General features: G+C 34.2%; 2 protein-coding genes across 3 annotated transcripts; one reads left to right on the forward strand and one right to left on the reverse strand.

Annotated features, from left to right (window-relative positions):
* Positions 1-2,126: 2,126 nt before the first annotated feature.
* On the forward strand, positions 2,127-10,497 carry LOC129302513 (AT-hook motif nuclear-localized protein 10). 2 transcript variants are annotated; one of them, XM_054941455.1, is made up of 6 exons: positions 2,127-2,215; positions 2,503-3,035; positions 3,993-4,045; positions 7,495-7,626; positions 9,539-9,700; positions 9,964-10,497. In XM_054941455.1, the coding sequence occupies exons 2-6, from the start codon at positions 2,576-2,578 to the stop codon at positions 10,204-10,206; spliced, it is 1,050 nt and encodes a 349-aa protein (XP_054797430.1). In that variant the 5' UTR covers positions 2,127-2,215; positions 2,503-2,575; the 3' UTR covers positions 10,207-10,497. The 2 variants fall into 2 exon arrangements, with proteins under 2 accessions (XP_054797430.1, XP_054797429.1); XM_054941454.1 differs by lacking the exon at positions 2,127-2,215 and having other exon boundaries at positions 2,283-3,035.
* A 172-nt stretch (positions 10,498-10,669) lies between these two features.
* Positions 10,670-12,185, reverse strand: LOC129302512 (cysteine protease XCP2). The gene is made up of 4 exons (XM_054941453.1): positions 11,696-12,185; positions 11,356-11,591; positions 11,146-11,286; positions 10,670-11,064 (listed from the first exon to the last, which is right to left on the reverse strand). Exons 1-4 carry the CDS (start codon positions 12,147-12,149, stop codon positions 10,831-10,833), a joined length of 1,065 nt encoding a protein of 354 aa, XP_054797428.1. The 5' UTR covers positions 12,150-12,185; the 3' UTR covers positions 10,670-10,830.
* Positions 12,186-13,575: the final 1,390 nt, after the last annotated feature.

A 13,575-nucleotide genomic window follows, 5' to 3' on the forward strand; every position in this document is an offset into this window, starting at 1 on the left:
TTTCTACCATGGTAGATCCATTTCTATCATGGTAGTCCAATTGTGAAACTTGTAAGAAAAACTTTTTTTCTATCATGGTATGTTTTATGATAAATGGTTCTACTTCTTAAATTACCATGGTATCCTCTTTGCTAGTATGGTAAGGTTTAAAATTTCTTTTCCAAAGTTCTTTGTACTATATAAACTGTCATTTACCATGGTAGAGTTTTAAAGGAAAATGTTATCATCTATTATCATGGTAGATATTATTCTACATGGTAAGGGTTTGGTGTTATTAAATGGCTTATTAAACTATTGAATTATGAAAAACAAGTGTGAAAAATTAAAATGTTATAATTCTCCTTTGCTCTCTCACTCCTCCTCTCCTTTCTTTCTGTTTTTACAAACCGATACCCGCCTTCCATTTCAAATTTTGGACCATGTATCGTAGCGTACATAACATGCACCGCAGCGAATGATACAAAGAGGAACACCCATGTTCTTCTTCCTTTACCCGGGCCTAGGTGGCCTAACATTGCTTTGAACCCTATTGGAAGGCTACACCAACAATTTATTAGGTCCATTAGCTCTCTCTAACCGTCCACCAACCTAAAACCACATACATTTACTTAATTATCCTCGATTAAGTTAGTTAATTGAAGATTTAATTTTTAGAATGTTACATCAGGATTAAAAAAACCTAGAAATTAAAAAAACACATATATTACAAAATTTTCATAAATTTTGATAACTAAGAGTATGTAATACTTATATAATACTTAAAAAACTTAAAATTTTGGCAGACCATCACCCTGCTGGTCCCTCTCCCTTTACCTTGGGCTTTAACAAAGAAAACAATATTGACTCAATAAAAATATTACGAGAATTAATTTATTGAGTTCATTTGTTTCCATTTAAAGAATGAATAGTTGAAAGATTTTATTACAAGAGAGTTATTTTTTTATAGATTTTTATAGGAAAAGTATATATTGTTTTATGTTCAATTACAAAATAAAAAGTTATTGTCATAGATTTTTAAATTTTATGATGCATGGATATCTGTTTATAAAAACTTGTCATTTAGTTAGTTTAAGTTTTTACAATATTTTTGTGTATATCCATACTTTTATGATATTTTCTCTAAGATATCGCTGTATATTATTTTTAAAAACTATTTGAAGTGACTTCACAAAATAATTAGAAAATTATTTTTTTTTCAATTTTTTATCAATTTTAAAAATTTGAACAAACATTATAAAATTTCATATAATAAAAAAAATTAATGAATATTCTAAACCCTAAACTATTAAGTAAATATTATTTTAAATTTTAAACTTTTAAAATGTGTAAAAATTCTCACCAACTTTTAAATTCTAAGCAAAATCCCACTATTAAATTAAAGAAAACAGCCGTTATTTTTAAAGGTCAGGGTGAGTGTCACAAGAGCTTGCGACTGAGCTTTAAAATTTCAAAAGTAACAACTATTTTTTTCTAACTTAACGGTGATGTTTTAGAAGCTCATAATTTAAAAATTAAAATTTTTTTTACACATTTAAAGAGTTTGGAGTTCAAAATATTATTTGCACAATAGTTTAAAGTTTAAGATACTCATTAACCTCAATAAAAATAGATTTTTTTAAAAAAATCAAGTGATCTTTCCATAAAGGATGCATAAATAAACGGTTCCTAACTTCAGGTAAAATTATAAGAACGCTTTTCGATGTATCCAAAAAATACTTTATTAATTAACAAATTATTTTTCTATTATTAATATTAATTATTAATAACAAACTGACAGCCTTACCCCTTTAGCCCTAATTATATGGCAAAATTTTAAACAAGGATAAAGATGTAACAGTAAATCTTAGTTTTCAATCTTACCTCTCGTTAATTGCAACAAGTTGTTATTATGTTTTTAATTTTTATACATTATTTTATTATGATCATTAATTTCAATAAACAGTAAAATTAGAAATTTATACATATTTTGCATATAGAAAATACCAATTACAAATTACATTACATTACAAATTACAAATTACAAATTTTTAAAAATCACGAAATTATTTAATTTTATCTCATTGTGCTCACTGTTCATTAACAATAATAGCGGTGATAATAGCAGTGCCTATTTCTCACGTTTTTCTTAGAAAAAGTTCTGATGCTTCTTTCTTAGGTTTTCGCCCTGAAACCCTAGAAGTTTATCCTGTGCTTGTTCCCACTGCATTATCCCTCGGTAAGTTATCAGGATTTTGGGGGCTTCCGTGGTACATGTGTTAGTGGCAGTTATTGATTTATTTATTCATTTACTTTTTACTCTAACCGGGGAAATAAAAAATAATTTTTTAATATGAAATATGTTTGTTTTTTCTTTTAACATGAGTTTTCTTGATTTTGTTCGAGTCTGGAAAATACAACCTCTATGCTGTGGGTCTATAGATGGTTTCAAAGTTTAATTTCCGAAACTAGCTGGTGTTTAAGTAATCGGTGTTGAATGCTAAGTGCTGTCTTCGCGAGGATTAGGGTTTGGGAATGAAAGGGTCCTGTGTGGAATGCAGCGATGGCTGATGTTATGGAATTGCAGTAGCAGAAAAAAATGTCGGGATCAGAGACAGGAGTGATGGCCAGTGTGGAGTCCTTAAACGTGAGGCATCAGAATAGTCCGGCACCATCACAACCAGTCTTGCAAAACATAAGCATGGCCTACGGTGCTGATGGCACGACCGAGTACAAGCATCTTGCTGCTATTACCCCACCAACCTACCACTCCTCAACCGCTGTCACTGGCACTATTATTAACGGCACCGATGCCGGGCAGGGGGGCGGAACATCAGGAATCAACGTCAACATGGTCAGTGAGCCGCTGAAGAGGAAGAGAGGGAGGCCGAGGAAATACGGGCCAGATGGCGCCATGGCATTGGTCTCGGAGCCCAAACCTCTCGCGGTTTCCGTGAACCAGTCCAGCGGAGGACCTGCGTCACCCACTTCCACGTCCTTGAAGAAAGTCAGAGGCAGACCCCCCGGTTCCAGTAAGAAGCAACAGTCGGAGGTTCTTGGTAACTAATTTTCTTTTTTGCTTATTATGAACGTGCATTATATTAATGTAGGATTTTATTTCTTTTCTTCTATATTCAACTGTCTCGTTGGTTGGGTTGTAATTTTTAAGCAGTTTTTGCTTGTTCTCTGGCTTAACCTGATGACCGGTCAGTTTTATAACATTTTGACTTCCGGTGCCGTTTGGATCTTTCGTATAGCGGTTTTTCGACAGGATACACTATGCTTTTCCTCGTTTTTTAATTAGGAATACAAGGTACATTACATCTGCTGTAGACTTTGTAGATTAAAAAAGCTTGGACTATATTTGTATGCTAGAAATCGATTAATAAATTTTAGAATGCCTATCTTGTTCCCGCTTGCATGCAATGTTCAGATTTTTTTGGGCTTATATGCAGTTTCTTCTTCGTTTTGATTAACTATTGTCTTGAATTATTGAATGATGGCAGCATCGAGCTATTTTCATGATTTCATACCCTTTTCACGATCACTTACATTACATGGTGCCATAGTCAAGGGCATCAAAGAGAAAATTCAAAAGCTTAATGCTATCTATTTTACCTTTCCTAAAGCCTGTGTATTTTGGCATCGTAAGCCCTGAAATAACCGTCTTCTAATTTCAGTTGTGGTCTAAACCGTATGCTTATCATTGAGTAAATTCCATTATGTAGTCAATAACCAATAGGTCTGATGGAACTTGCACAAGTATATCTGGATGATATGTGGCAATTGAACACAGTTCTAAAATTTTCATGTTAATGTTTCAATGGTAATCACAGACTCTTACTTTGAAACTTGGGCATGTGGTCTGATATATGCTGAAGTATGTTTTTTTATTTTTTAAATTTCTGAAAAGGAGTGGGTCCATTGGAGTTTTTAGTTTTATCAAAGTTCATGTAGCCGCTACTGCTGTAATATTCTATTGGATGGTGATTTTCACAAGGAAGGTTTTTCTCCAGGATCAGCTGGACTTGGATTTACACCACACGTTATTACTGTGAAAGCTGGAGAGGTATTTGCTAATCACATAGAATTTTTAGATGCATTCACTGAACGATTTCATTGGAAATTGTTGTTTGATTTCTTAAAATTAACTTTATGTTCTATACCATTTTCTACAAGTTATTATTTGATTCATACCTTTCTGGTATTGCTCCTTTTTTTTTTGGTAATTCATCATATATTTGTCCTTTTTTAAAAATTAACCAAACTTTTTAGATGAATATCTTGGGGCGAATGTGCAATGCTGGAAGTTTGTAGATGTAAACAACATTATTCAAACTTGTTTACATCTACAAACTTGTTTTTCTCTGATTCTTTCATTCATGGGTTCCTTTAATTTTTTGTTCAATTAATATTTTACCAGTTTTATTTATGTAAATGTTGTTTGAGCCTAAGCCTTATTGTATATTATGCTTTTTGAGAATGATATAATTCTTATTACAGAGTAAAAAAAAAGATATTAACTTCAAACTTGAGTTATGGACAAAAACCTTGGAGTTGAAGGATGACCACCTAAGCAAGAGCGAGACGGAATATTTGCATTGCAATTTTGATAAGAGGGTAGTTAGTAGTATTTTGGAAGTGAGATTGAGAAATTAGATCATACCTCAAGTAGAAAAGTTTATATATTTGGAAGCAATTATTCAAAATGATGCGGATATTGCACATAGGATATAAATTGGATGGTTTAAATGGAGAAATGTTGAATGAGTTATTTGTGATCGAAAGGTACCTAATAGACTTAAAAAAAAGTTTTATAGAACTACTTTAAGATCATCTATATTATATGGTAATGAATTTTGGGTTTTAAATGGGAACATGAGCATGCAGTTGGAGTAGTAGAGATGAGAATATTGAGATGGATGTGTGACTATACACAGAAAGATAAATATGAAACGAGCATATATGAGAAAAAGTGAATGTGGCATCTATTGAAGGAAAAATACTAGAAAATCGTTTGTGAAGGTTTGGACATGTACAGAGAAGGCCATGAGAGGCATTGGTGAAGAGAGTGAAATGGATAACTTTAAACCCTATAAAGAGAGGTGGAGGAAGAATAAAGAGAACATTTATGTAAGTTGTTGAATAAAATCTCTTGGTGAATAATATTCCTATGAGTTTGGTTTATAATAGAGTATAACGACATCATGTAATCCATACAGCCGACCTCACCTAATGGAATAAGGCTTATTGTTATTTGAGCTTGAGCCTCCGAGGGGGTTTGTTTTATTATTATTATTTTGTTTTTGTTTTTGTTTCTTTAGGGGATGGGGGACCATCTTTTAAGATGTGCAACTTTTTCAAATATTCCTTAAAAGCTAAACAGGGATAATCATTTTATCAAAATTTTCAGCTCTGAAACTTAATGGGAAATTGAGAACTGGAAGATATATCATACATCTAGAAAGTTTTCTTGCACGGATAGAGCATAATAAAAGGGGTAGAAAAGTTATTAATCACGCTGAGTGTAACTATGCAAGTATTGGTTGTTCACATTCATATGCTGACCTAAAATTTTTGGCACCCAATTTTTCCCACATAAATATGGGAAAATAAGCTGTTATTTCCCATAAATCCTGACCGTCTGAATCATTCATGATTCCAATGAGCACAGCACATGTATTTCTCGCTGAAGTCTGAAACCTGTCTCTAGTTGGATCATCCTCTATCCTCTATCAGCATATGCAGCTCTTAAGCATCACCTGGGGTTGTACAGTGATTTTCTCCTCTGTTGAAGACAAACTCGGATATTTCTACTGAAATGGAAAACTAAAGTTTGAGGAAATAGGATTTCATCTGTGAGAGCTGAAATGACACAGAAAAATTCCTTCCCTTTTGTTTTTTTGGACAGAGGTAAAGAGGGTAACGCTGGAACAGCAGAGGGATACAATTCTGGTCTTTTAAAATTAGAGATAAAAATCTGATAACTAAAGATAGAATGGAAAATACAACTGTTAGTTCTTTTAGCATATTTTAGTGTTAGTTCTTATACCTTTTTCATTGCTTCAACTCTCAAGTTTCATCAGTTTGCAACTTTAGTCCTTATTGTCATGGAGTTAAATCTATTTATGTGTGTATAAATCTGTTAATTATATTGTTGAGTTGGTAAAATTACAATGAGTTGGACATTATATGAATAAAATGACCACTAACCTAACCTGCCTTTCCATCCTGCCAGTCATGTCTTTTTTTTTTCTCCTGAAACTTCATCCATTGCACGTTTTACGATTGTGACTTAATTTCCTGCTTTTTTTTTCTTGCTTACTGCTTATTTTTTATACAATTCAACATAATTTTAACAAGGCAGCACAAGAAGTAACAATATTTATGTATAAATTAGCCATTGTTAAGTCCTAATGGTTATATTTAAAAATATAGGGATTAATATTGCAGATATATAGAACTTAAGAGACTTGGGGCAACAGAAAAAAGTATAGGGACCAATATCAAAAAACACTAAAAGTATAGGGATAATTGTTGTATGTTCTCCAAGGTAGAGGTATAATCCTATTATTACTCTTATTTACAGGAGACAAGGGAATAAATTCCCCTGATCTCCATGATCATCTCTCCTCTGCCAACTTTCTCACCTTCTATCTTTTTATGTTTTGAGGGTGTTTGGCTGCTGCTTTATGGCTTCCACCATCTTATTCTTGTTTTTGAATGTGATTTTATATGCATCCAGTTCTTCAGCATATGGCACTGGTTCTTCCTCAAGCCTGTTCTCAATAGAAATCACGTTTTTTATGCCTTATCATTTTTGGTTTAGCCCATTAGTATAGCAGTATTCTTCAAAAGTGCCAACATCTGGTTTGATAATTCAATCTTAGCACTTAAATCATCATAATCTAGTTGAGCAATGAGTATCCGGAAAGCTTTTCTGAAGTTCGCCTTTCTCCTTCATCATAGAGTTTGAACTGCTATAATCTCACCTATCTCATTTTCCCAGCCAACTTTCAACTAGCTCAATACTTTCAGCGAGATGTGCAGCATTTTTGAGTGCTGAGGATGCCTGGGACTCACTAAAACCATGGATGATTCAGACGGTGAGAATTTCTTGGACATAAAAGCTTTGGGGTTGCTTGGTTGGAGGGAGGTAAGGGAGGGATTTTGCTCAACGGACAAAGGCTTTTTGTCTGTCACATTAAAGATTAAACAATAATATATTTATTTAGAAAATCTTCTCATCTTTCTGGGAAGTACTAAATCAACCGAGCAAAGGAAGTCAACTTCCCAGAAACTAGAGTAATTGAACCAAGTGACTTCTTCATTATCCCTCGTTTATTATTCCATTACATTTGTGTTAATTTGAGATGTTACTCTTACCATCTGTCTAGTATGCTTTTCTTCCTTTTCTTTTTTTGGAAAATATGGGGTGCAGTAGTTAATTTCTAATAATTTGCAACTATATTGCATAGTTTCTTTTAAGACTAATGGCTTTTATATTTTGATATACAGGACGTGTCATCAAAAATCATGTCCTTTTCTCAGCATGGTCCAAGGGCTGTTTGCATCCTCTCAGCAAACGGAGCCATATCCAATGTGACACTTCGTCAAGCTGCGACATCTGGCGGAACTGTGACTTATGAGGTTCGTAAATGTTCTTGCAACTTTTTCATCCGTCTTCCCATAAACTGATCTTCAATCCGAAATCTAGTTGTCCACTTTCCATTAGTCCCATTGATTCTTTTTTTTTTTTTAACTGTTTATTTACATATGTTAGTCCATGTCTTTTATTTTAGTCCTTGCTTATTATTAGGAAGTAAATTTAGTTTCTACTAATGTCAGTTAGGTTGAGTGAAGACGTGATGTTCCTTAAGCTAAGTTTCAAGTTCACGTATTGTGAATGAAAAAAATCACATCAGGATTGTTTTTTGCCATTTGGGACCCGATGGGACTTGAATTTAGATTAATTAATAGTAGAGCCAGTAATTTGGGCCAAATCCGATGGGCCAGCCCAAACTCGCTCGAAAAATTTAGGCCCAAGCCCAAAAAAAATATTTTTTATTGCTCGGGCCTGCCCGAATAGGCCTGAGAAAATTCAGGCCAAACCCGATCGGGTTCGGGCTTAGCCCGAATACCCGAATAGAAAAAAAAATAAATTTTTAAAAAAATATATAATATAATAAATATTAATTATTTTTTAAGTTTTATATCATTTTATTTTAAAATACCATATATTTGAGTGTATTACTATAGGTATTTTTAAAAAAATAAAAATATTTATATTTTCCCATTTTTATTATTTTTAATCAAATAAAATATCTCAAAATAATAATTAAAATATATTTTAATATTAATTTTTATATTTTAAGGCTTAATTTTTTTTTTGAAAAAAATTGAGTCATATACTCCATTTTCTTGTCCAAAAAATTATATTTTATATTTTTTATAAAATAAGATAATTAATTTGAAATTAAAAATAATTTTAAAAATAAAATTTAAACATGTAAGAATTCCCGGCTCTACTAATAAACAAATATAATAAATAAAATAATATTTTTAGATAATTATTTGATTATCATTCACACCATACTTAGTTAATAATTAAGAATGAACTAAAGTAAATATCCTTTGTATATAGGACTTGAACAATATAAAAGGTTAAAGAAAAAAATTCAAAAAATAGTATTTTACCCATAATTAAATAATTTTGTTTTATATAATATAATGATGACTATTTTTCTTATATTCTTAAAAATGAAAAGTAAAGTTTATCCAATAGTTATTAAAAACTTTGAACTAATCAGGACAATAATTTTAAATTAGTGGTCTAATCGTAGTTGAATTGAGATTAACTTGATCATAATTAAAATAATATGATTCAATTAAAATATATAAATATTTTTATATAACCATGATAAGGGCAATATTTAAATAAATAAGACATTAATTTACAAGCAAAGGAAACATTCATGAATGAATTGCACATAATACAACAAAACAGTAACAGAACTACTTAAATACTTAACTACAAAGTTAATAAGTTATTATTTTTTTATTCCTTTCAAGTTAAAATAATATGTTATGCTTAATAAGATTATTTAAAAATTAAAATTGATTAAAACTAAAATATTTTAAAAAAAGTTTCGGGTATTCGGGCCGGCTCGAATAAGCCCAAGCCCGAAGGTGTTAGGGTCGGGCTTGATTATATGGGCTTTTTAGAAAGAGTAGGATTCTTTAAGCCTGATCCAAATAAGCCCGGCCCGAATTGAGCTTGACTCGAATAAGCCCGACCCGCCCGAATTACCGGCTCTAATTAATAGTACTAGATATTGTGGTTCTAGAAAAATGTTTTCCACTATGCTTCTGGGTAACTAAATTATGACCCAGGTTTGGAGGGCCCATATCATTATTTTATTGTATTTGCAACATTCATTTAATATTAAGAGTGAGAAACTGTGCTCGTATTGGATTAATAAGGTTGTACACGCTATTAGCGGCCAAATGTATTTAGTCTTATTATGTAATCAAACTCTGTCGGGATGTTTTTGTTTTGCAGGGACGGTTTGAGATCCTATCACTATCTGGTTCTTTTCTTCTATCTGAATATGGTAGTCAGCGGAGTAGAACTGGTGGATTAAGTGTATCCTTGTCTGGACCAGATGGCCGTGTTTTAGGTGGCGGAGTTGCTGGACTTTTGACAGCTGCTTCGCCTGTGCAGGTACATACTTCTTTGAATTTGCATAGTGAATTGATTTCTGGTGTTATATATATATATATATATATATTTTACCTCTAGCTCTATCCATCCATCGTGTTTTGATATATTTGCATGAGGGAATTGATATTCCTGCACTTTTTCTCGGGAGTTTTGGGGAAGACTGCAGTTGTCATTTGTTCTCTGACAATATGAGGTTACTAGTTCATTCCCTTCCATGTGATGTCATTACAATTTGGGGTTACAGTTTGGGAAATTGATGGCAGGTTGTTGTAGGGAGCTTCATTGCAGATGGTGGGAAGGCACCAAAGTCCGCAAACCAATTGAAAATATTATCTGCCCCCCCAAAGTTGGCACCAGTCAGTGGTCCAGTGGGGCAGAGCAGCTCCCCATCGCGGGGCACTCATAGTGAATCGTCAGGAGGGCCTGAGAGCCCACTTAACCCGAGCACAGGAACAGCCTGCAATAGCAGTAAACTACAAGGCATTTCGTGCATGCCGTGGAAGTAAAAAAATTCATGTCTTCTCATTAATTCACTAATTTATGCAGTAGTGGTGGGGTTGATGCTTGTGTCTCTCTTACCTCGTCTTATTTTACCGTTTGAGAGGCATATATGTAACATTTGTTATGAGTAGTGAGTATCAGGTCGGGAAGGGATGTAGTACGGTTGTATAATCAAACTTCTAATAGGCTATTTGTAGTGGTTTAGTCTGGTACTTGAGGCATGGTATGCTCCTTGTATTATTCAGGATGCGATTTCGTTTTTCCTGTATTATTAGTTGTAACGTAATTTTGATGTTTGCGTGTGTTGAATGATATCCGTTATGCCCCGGTGGAAACTACCTTGCTGTAGAATCAATGAATTTAGCACGCCCCATTTGGGAGAACGTGGTGGACAATTGGGAACTAAAGGGAGGGGAAGAAATGTGCACTCAGGCCTTTTCAGAAGGTTTGGAGTTCTGTTGGGAGGGCTACGAAAGTTATCATTATATAGAGCTTCACCATTTTCTGTGATACACGCTGCTTCCCATTTGTGTGTTTGAATATAGTTCTTTTTAGAAGAGCAATGGTTGTCATGCTTATTAGAATACATAAGATAATAAGAAACGGTTACGTTGGTAGAAAGAAAAGCATCAACACTGGATGTGAGTGGAGTTAGTCTTGGTGGGATAAGAAGCCATCACGTTAATTCCACAGAGGCCCTCGGGCTTGCCTGTGTTTCGCCTCATACGGATGTACCCCTTCTCTCCCCACTTGGGCCCCCACGAGTTCTTGACAATGATATAATCCAGCCCTTTTGATGTCCCATAGCCAACAGCTGCCACCCCGTGATCCAGTTCACTTCCGCAGTGCCCATCGAAAACTCCCTAAATTGCTACGCCGTCAGACTGAAGACAAATAATGAAAGGGATGGAACAAAACTGTGGCTAAGCTATTGCATTACGTACCCCGCCGTAAAATTGGAAATCCCTACCGGAAGCCTCTATGGCCACACTGAGGGGTTGGTTTGCAAGTGCTTTCAATAAGCTCCGTTCGTTGTTCTGGGGCACGTCACGGTAACCGCTAATAGTGACGACTCGGGATTCACCCTGTGGAAGCAAAAGAATATGATGTTGGTGGAGAATATTCTTGATCTTAAAACCAATGAATTTGATTACCTTGGTCATTTCGCAGGTGCCTTCCTCCATTTTGTAAGGATAGTCTTCCTCCTTATGGATTCCCCCGTTAGCGGCTATAAAGGAGAATGCATAATCCATGAGCCCCCCATTGCACCCATTGTTATAAGTCCTGTCGCAATCAATCAATTGCTGCTCTGACAGAGATGTCAAATTCCCCGTCACAATCTGATTTATTCCCTCCACGGCCGCAACAGTTGAGAATGCCCAACAACTACCTGCAAGCATGAGCATGCAGTGCTACTAAACTAAGAAATGCAAATATGTGCGTGTGACTATGATGCAGGCCTTCAATCAATCAACCAACCAAATATTTAATTACCACATGAGCCTTGATTCTTGACGTGGGTGACGGCGCCTTTCTTCCTCCAATCCACCGATTTGGGCAAATCAACAACATCTCTGCAAGTGAAATCTTCAGTGGACTCTTTTCTTGTAGAAAACTCGGGCTTGAGCCCAAGGTACTTGGCCTTGAACTCTTGGTGGCTCAAATCAGCGAATTCATTCAGCCCCAGCCAGTAGTTACTCACCATCTTGTTTCTCTCATCAATATGCTTCAAGTTATCCTTGAAAATATCGAATCTACGAAACTTTTCCTCGATGCTTTCATAAATCTTGCCGTGTTTTGCCATCCATGATTCGAACAGCTCAATCAGCTTATCCATGGACTTCAAGTCCTGGGAGGAGTAGCCCACGATGGAAAAATCACGGCCCAAAATCAGGGACGAGCATAAGCAGACGGAGCAGAGAAAGGCAAATGTCTTGGTGAAGACCATGGCAGAGAATTGGGTAATGGATACGAGCAAGAAAGAAAGGAGGGGAGGTGTGGAAAAATGGGTTGAGGGAGAGGTGCTTTATATAGGTTATGTTTAGGATATTCCTTTAAAGAAACGTTTGTAAGGATTGTTGACACTTTAAGGCAGGTTCTTTTGGCTGCCTTTATGTTAAAGCATAAAATCATATGCTGCATAGAACTTGGCGGTGTTAAATTGCTAGTTGCTATATACTTTATTATACATACACGACAGTTACATCGTGGTTAGTTTTGCTCACATCCCCAGCCATCGCAACACTCGTTTCATTGACAGCACCAGCATCTGAGCTTCTTTGTACATGATGTTTTTGAGGGGCAGAGGTGTTTGCTAGTTGCTATATGCACATCCTCTCTTTGTTTATATTCCTTACTGCACTTTGATTCATGATCCTTAATAACATGATTACATCAAATACTACATTATATGCAAAAATATTATCAATATTGACTTCATTTCAATCCCATTATATTTCATTCATAACATAATTTATTGAGATCTCATTATTTTCATAAATTCTAGATACCCAAGTTTCTTCTAAAATTGAATATTAACTGTGTTAAATGACTCTTCGTGAGTTGTAAACTTTTTTTGATTATCCTCAATTTGACTATCTGTGTTTCTAGATCTCTTTTTTTTCAAAGATTTTTATCTTTGAAACCAATGGGTCTATCACACTTTATGCGTACTGTAGAATCATTTATAATAACAGGTTGTCCAACAAAAACATCAATTATAATTGGAGCACTAGCAGCTATAATTTAGTTACTTTCTTTAGGTCAGTAAATACATTTGGCAATTGATTTGTTAAATTTTGTAAATGAATTATTTTTTTAAATTTCTAGTTCACACTACTTTGTATGAGAATGCAAATGAGATAATGATAATTCATTCCAACTATTTTTTTTCCAACTGCTTATTTTCTCCCCCTAATGTTGGGAAAACTGATTCATCAAAATGACAATCAACAAATTGAGTTGTAAATAAATCTCTTGTTGAAGGTTTTAAATATTTAATTATAGATGGAGATTTATATTCAACATATATATCCTTCTTTGAGGACTCATCTTAGCATGTTGTGGTGGAGTAATTGAAACATATACTGCACATCCAAAAATTATTAGAAGGAAATATTAGGTTCTTGACCAAAAACTAATTCTAAAGGGGAGCTCTTAAAATAACTTGTTGGCCTGATACGAATTAATAATGTTGCATGTAATATTGCGTGTCCCTAAGTAGAAATTGGGAGATTCGACCGCATAAGTAATGACTGTGCAATCAATTGTGAACATTGAATCAATGATTCTGCAAGCTCATTTTATGTATGAAGATGTGCTACAAGATGGTCAATATCAATTCTAAAAAATATGCAATATTCATTAAAAGCTTG

The sequence above is a fragment of the Prosopis cineraria genome, unplaced genomic scaffold (assembly GCF_029017545.1).
Source record: "Prosopis cineraria cultivar Desert tree isolate PC_DT_omini unplaced genomic scaffold, ASM2901754v1 PC2, whole genome shotgun sequence".
In the NCBI taxonomy this organism is placed as follows: domain Eukaryota; kingdom Viridiplantae; phylum Streptophyta; class Magnoliopsida; order Fabales; family Fabaceae; genus Prosopis; species Prosopis cineraria.

Bases quoted from the DNA above. Each gene is read 5' to 3' on its own strand.
- LOC129302512 (XM_054941453.1), bottom strand. From the start codon at position 12,149: ATGGTCTTCACCAAGACATTTGCCTTTCTCTGCTCCGTCTGCTTATGC. The intron at 11,592-11,695 runs GTAATTAAATAT...TCATGCTTGCAG, and splicing joins CAAGAATCAAGGCTCATGTG to GTAGTTGTTGGGCATTCTCA. The intron at 11,287-11,355 runs GTAATCAAATTC...TTGCTTCCACAG, and splicing joins GCACCTGCGAAATGACCAAG to GGTGAATCCCGAGTCGTCAC.
- LOC129302513 (XM_054941455.1), top strand. From the start codon at position 2,576: ATGTCGGGATCAGAGACAGGAGTGATGGCCAGTGTGGAGTCCTTAAAC. The intron at 3,036-3,992 runs GTAACTAATTTT...GTTTTTCTCCAG, and splicing joins GCAACAGTCGGAGGTTCTTG to GATCAGCTGGACTTGGATTT. The intron at 9,701-9,963 runs GTACATACTTCT...AATTGATGGCAG, and splicing joins CAGCTGCTTCGCCTGTGCAG to GTTGTTGTAGGGAGCTTCAT.